At 37.0% G+C, this 5,401-nt stretch overlaps 1 protein-coding gene across 1 annotated transcript in view; it reads left to right on the forward strand.

Annotated features, from left to right (window-relative positions):
- Window positions 1–5,401, forward strand: part of STK33 (serine/threonine kinase 33) — a 70,679-nt gene that overhangs the window by 10,029 nt on the left and 55,249 nt on the right. The window contains exons 3-4 of the mRNA XM_012654187.1: window positions 425–529; window positions 5,149–5,287. Coding sequence (XP_012509641.1) covers window positions 425–529; window positions 5,149–5,287 — 244 coding nt within the window. The remainder of the gene's footprint in view (window positions 1–424; window positions 530–5,148; window positions 5,288–5,401) is intronic.

Genomic DNA, 5,401 nt, shown 5'->3' on the forward strand with positions numbered 1-5,401 from the left:
CAAAATAAGACAAAAACAGAACAAAAAGAAAACATTTTGTTTTTATCTTCTCCAATTGATGTCTCTGGAAGCAGATTTTGGTTTTATTGTGCTAATGTCAAAGGATCAACATAATTTTAAAGGAAATATCAAAAAGCACATTAAAAATTGGAATAATTTTATGAGAGGACAGATACCATGTTGTAGCTAAGTTGTAGAAACAGTTCAAGAAACAGATGTGGCTCGAGGCCAAATTATATATAACTTGAGTTGGACAAAGGAGAGAAGGGCATAATTAATTTATTCTGATCATGGGAATAAATAGCATGATATCATTTGAAACAGAAACTTCTAAAAAATATAGGAAAAAATATAAACTAACTTATATTTGAGGAATGTAAGAGTGACTTTCTTATGTGAAATCTGTGTTTCTTCATTGATTAAGGCGGGAAGCTCTGCTGTGAGGTTACTTGAACGGGAGGTGAACATCCTAAAAAGTGTAAAACATGAACACATCATACATCTGGAACAAATATTTGAGACACCAAAGGTAAAGCTCTATTATGTGCTGCATTTTGAAAGTTGTTATTACAAAATGAATGTTATTCTATTCTGAAGTAATCCCTTTGGGGCAGTTGCTCATGTCCTTGGCATGAGTCTGTCATTGGAGATTGATGAGAACATTCTGGAGAAATTTTATTATTGTTTGTATAATTAGGTATCTGATGATTAGACTGATGTCTTCAGGAATATGTTCTTAGTGGCATGTTGAAAACAAATGTTTAAAATTAAAACAACTTCATACATAGCCAAATAGTGATTAGAGCTCTCTTAGAGGTGGCTTCGCTTTTGCTCTGGTCCTTAGTTTCTCCATTAGAGTCTCTTGGAATATTGTCTTAATTTGGCAAGGTTAGCTTCATAGTCAAATTCGCATGGATATATTTGTCATGACAGTGTGTAGAAGATATTTTATCATCTGTGTCTTACCTATGTGTTTTCTTCTTCTCTTAGATGTTATCATTCTTCTTTTTAAATGCCTATAATTTTCATTTAGAGTTGTTCGGAAGCCTGGATTATTTGACATTATGTCTCCAGATTGTTTAATACTATGGGCTTGAGTGTTTCTCTTTTTGGAAACAGAATAATGTAATGGTTGGGCATGTGGACTCTGGGGTCAGATTCCCTGTGCATTTGAATCCTGACTCCACCATTAGTTATGAGACCATAGAAAAGTTACTCAACTAATACCTCAGTTTCCTCATCTATAAAATGGGTTTAATAATAGTATCAACCTCATTTGGTTGTTGAAGGATTAAATGAGACAATGGATATAAAGCATCTGCCTCCTTAAATGTTAGCTACTATTTTTCGTTTCCTTTGCCAGTCTCTAAGATAGTAACAGTCAATTTGGCGTATGCATTACGTTTGATTCATTAGGAGTGCTTGGTGACAGAGACCACAGTTATTCTTCATTTGTCCATTAGCAGTATATGGTAATGATGTCCAAAGTCTTCTCTCCCCTTTTCAGTCTTAGAGATTGTGATTTCCTTTAACCCCAAAGCTTCTTAGAATAGTTTTGTTCTTTATCATCACTTTTAAGCAATTTGATTATGATGTGCCTTGGTATAGTTTTCTCTGTGTTTCCTGTGCTTGGGATTCATGGATCTGTGAGTTTCTGGTTTTCATCAAATTCAGGAAACTTATGGGCACTATTTGCTCAATTTTTTTTTTTGCCTTCCCCTGTCCCCCTTTGGGAACTCCAAGTTAGATTGCTTAATATTGTCTGCAGTTTACTGATGCTCTGTTCATTTTTTTCAATCTTCATTTTTCTCTCCTTGTTTCATTTTATATAGTTTCTATTGCTATGTCTTGGGATTTCATAATCTCTTTTTCTGTAGCTTTGTATGTATTGCTAATCTCTTCTGGTAGAAATTTGATTTGGCTTAAAAATATATGTATATATTCCATGTGTCTACTTAACATGCTGAATCTTTCCTCATTCTTCTCGAATATAGTTTATAATAACTATGTTAATATCCCTTTCTACTAATTTTATCATGTGTGTCATCTCCAGGTCAGGTTTGATTGATTTTTTTCTTCATTATGAGTTATATTTTTCTTCTTTGTATGCCTGTTCATTTTTGATTGGATGCCAGACATTGTGATTTCACCTTGTTGGATGCTAGATGTTTTTATATTCTTATAAGCATTCTTGAGCTTTGTTCTAGGATATAGTTGAGTCACTTTGAAAGTTCGAGACTTTTGAAGCTTGCTTTCAGCTTTGTCAGGTGGCACCAGAGCAACCTAGTCTAGGACTAATTTTTCCCTACTTCTGAGGTACGACCCTTCTGAGTACTCTCCCCAGTGCCCGGTGAATTACAAGGTTTTCCACCTGGCTGATGGGAACACAGACTGTTCCTGGCTGTGTCTAAGTGCCAGTGATTGTTCCATTTTCTCCTTTTGCTTGGTTCTTTACCCAGCTTTGGGTATTTCCCATACACATGTGCTGATTAGTACTCTGCTGAAGACTTGAGGAGCTTTCTCTCTGTACAGCCTTCTCCTCTCTGATACTCTGTCCTGTGAACTTTAGTTCTCTTGGTCTTCCTGGACTCCCAGCTCTGCCTCCTCAATTCATGGAATTGCTGGGCTCTGCTTGGATTCTCCCTCCCTGTTCTGTTGTCTGGAAATCTTTCTAGGTAGGGAGCTAGGATAATCATGTGTTTCCTCTCTCTCAGGTATCACTACCCTATGCTGCCTCATGTTTAATGTCTGAAAATAGTTTTTTTTTTAAAATATATTTTGTCCAGCTCTTAAGTCATTTCAGGTGGGACAGTAAGTCTGGACTCTGCTACTGCATCATGGGCACTAGTGGGACTCTAAATCTGGAATAGTTCAAAAGCAAAAGAAACTGTCATCCATTTTTGTTTGTTTGTTTGTTTTTAATGTATGGCTTAGCCCTTGATTCATGTAGATCAGATCTGTCCCCTCTGCCCCATAAACACACGAAAATATAGACCTTCTACTGAAGCCATCTTTAGGATTAAGGAAAGTTGCCGTCTGATTGGTTTTGCCGTGGTACTGATCATCCAGGCTGACTATGCTATGGTTTCTTGTGAGTCTAAATGTTCTCTAGGTCTACACAATTATTTCTAAGAATTATAAAAAGACTTGTTTTGTAACTTTTATTGATATAACTTTGACCAACTTACATATTTAATATGGACATCAACTTATATTGTAAGTACTGCTAATGCAACTTTTCCTTTCAAACAGTTCACTTACCATTTCATGCACCAGTGGTCTGTACAGTGCTGTCAATGGAAAAAATATGGTCCTGTTCAAAAGCTTATTTATATATTTGACTTTGCAGTTACTTTTGAAACTCTAAAGCAGCCTGAAGTTCAGTGAATCAGAATTGTGGCTATAGAAAGAATGGGTGTTAGCCTTCCCTTCCTGTTTTCATGATTACTGATGGAACACACAAGTTGCATTTAGCAGTGCTTATAAGAACAGAATCAGATCCCCAAATCTTAAAAACAACGAAAACCTAGCAGAGTAGGTTAGAATGGAGATGTGGAGGGTACTCTGTGTTTGAATAGCAAGATGTGTGAAAAAGACTTGTGTTTTAGTTGACTGTGAATCTTTTGGACTCAATAGATGATTTGACTGTCGGAATACCTAAAGTGATCTTATTAATAATATGCCTCAACAGAAACAGAATATATGGAGGAGGCATTTTGTCCGTGACTTCTTACCACTCACACCCAATTAGTCACTGAGTCTCACTGTTTCTTCCTTATAGGTATTTTTTACATCTTTTTCCTTACCCCCTTCTTGTCTCTATTCTGTGCCTCACATCCACCCTCTGTAAACAGAGATCAATATATTACAGCCTGCGTGCCAAATCTGGCCTGCTATCTGTTTTTGTGTGGCCCATAAGCTAAGTTTTTTACATTTTCAAGTGGTTGCAAAAAATGTAAATGAGTAGTATTTCATGATATGTGAAAATTATATGAAACTCAAATTTCAAAGTCTATAAATAAAGTTTTGTTGTATTGTTTATGGCCGCTTTCATGCTATAGCAGTAGAGTAGTTGTGAAAGAAACTGTATGGCTTACAAAGCCAGGAATATTTTCCACTGGGTCTGGCCTTTATAGAAAAAGTTTGCTGAGCCCTGTTTTGCATTATTGCTAGAGTATTCATTTAGGAATGCACAATTGGTAATATCATACACCTCCTGCTCCAGATACCAGCTTAAAAACCTTCAGTGGCTTCTTATTGGATGTGGGAAAAATCCATACCCCTTAGCATGATATCCAAGACTCTTTAAAATCTGACATCAACCTGTTCTTTCTAGCCTCACCTCTCACCACTCTACTCTTCTCTACCCTACCAAGTTCCCAATGCTGTTAACACTGAGATACCTGTTGTTCTTTTAACAGCCAGTGCTATTTCAAGATTTGGAGTCTTTGCAGATACCATGTGCTCTACCTGTTCTTTCCCACATTTCTACCCATAAATTCCTATTCAGACATCCAGACCTGGCTTTAATGTTGCTCCTCAGTGAGCATTCTTTAGGCAGAGGCTGCCCCTCCTCTGTAACCCCGTGGCATTTTAGGCCATTAGTGCTCATCCCATGATAGTGTATAACTATCTGTGAGCTTCTTGAAGGTAAATATGTCTTGGCCAGGCATAGTGACCCATGCCTGTAGTCCTAGCACTTTGGGAATCCAAGGCAGGAGGTTCACTTGAGGCCAGAAATTTGAGACCAGCCTGAGCAATATGCAGAGACCCTATCTCTACAGAAATCTAGAAAAATTAGCTGGGTGTGGTGGCACACATCTTAGTCCCAGCTACTGCAGAGCCTGAGGTAGGAGGACCACTTGAGCCTAGGAGTTGGAGGTTGGAGTGAGCTATGATGATGCCACTGCACTCTAGCCTGGGCAACAAAGTGAGACCCTGTCTCAAAGAAAAAGAAAAAAAGACTATGTCTTATTCTTCTTTGTTTCTCCAGTATCCACTGCAGTATCTTGTACATCATAGATAATAAATATTTTTTAATGAATAAATTGATTGAGATTATGATTATATATGCAATATATAACATTTTAAAGATTCCCAGGTATATAATTGGTACTGTCTCTCTCTCTTTTAAATATGTAATGTCAGAAAATGTACCTTGTGTTGGAGCTTTGTGAGGATGGAGAACTCAAAGAAATTCTGAATAGAAAAGGACATTTCTCAGAGAATGAGACAAGGTGGATCATTCAAAGTCTCGCATCAGCTATAGCATATCTTCACAGTAATGGTAAGAAGAGATTATTCAACTCATTGCTCCATGAATGCAGATATCACTTTTGTTTAAGGGTAATTGTATTCTGGATTCATAGTCACATAAATAACACTTGCTGATGGAAGATTT

Source organism: Propithecus coquereli, unplaced genomic scaffold (genome assembly GCF_000956105.1).
Source record: "Propithecus coquereli isolate 6110/MARCELLA unplaced genomic scaffold, Pcoq_1.0 Scaffold44, whole genome shotgun sequence".
Classification (NCBI taxonomy): Eukaryota; Metazoa; Chordata; class Mammalia; order Primates; family Indriidae; genus Propithecus; species Propithecus coquereli.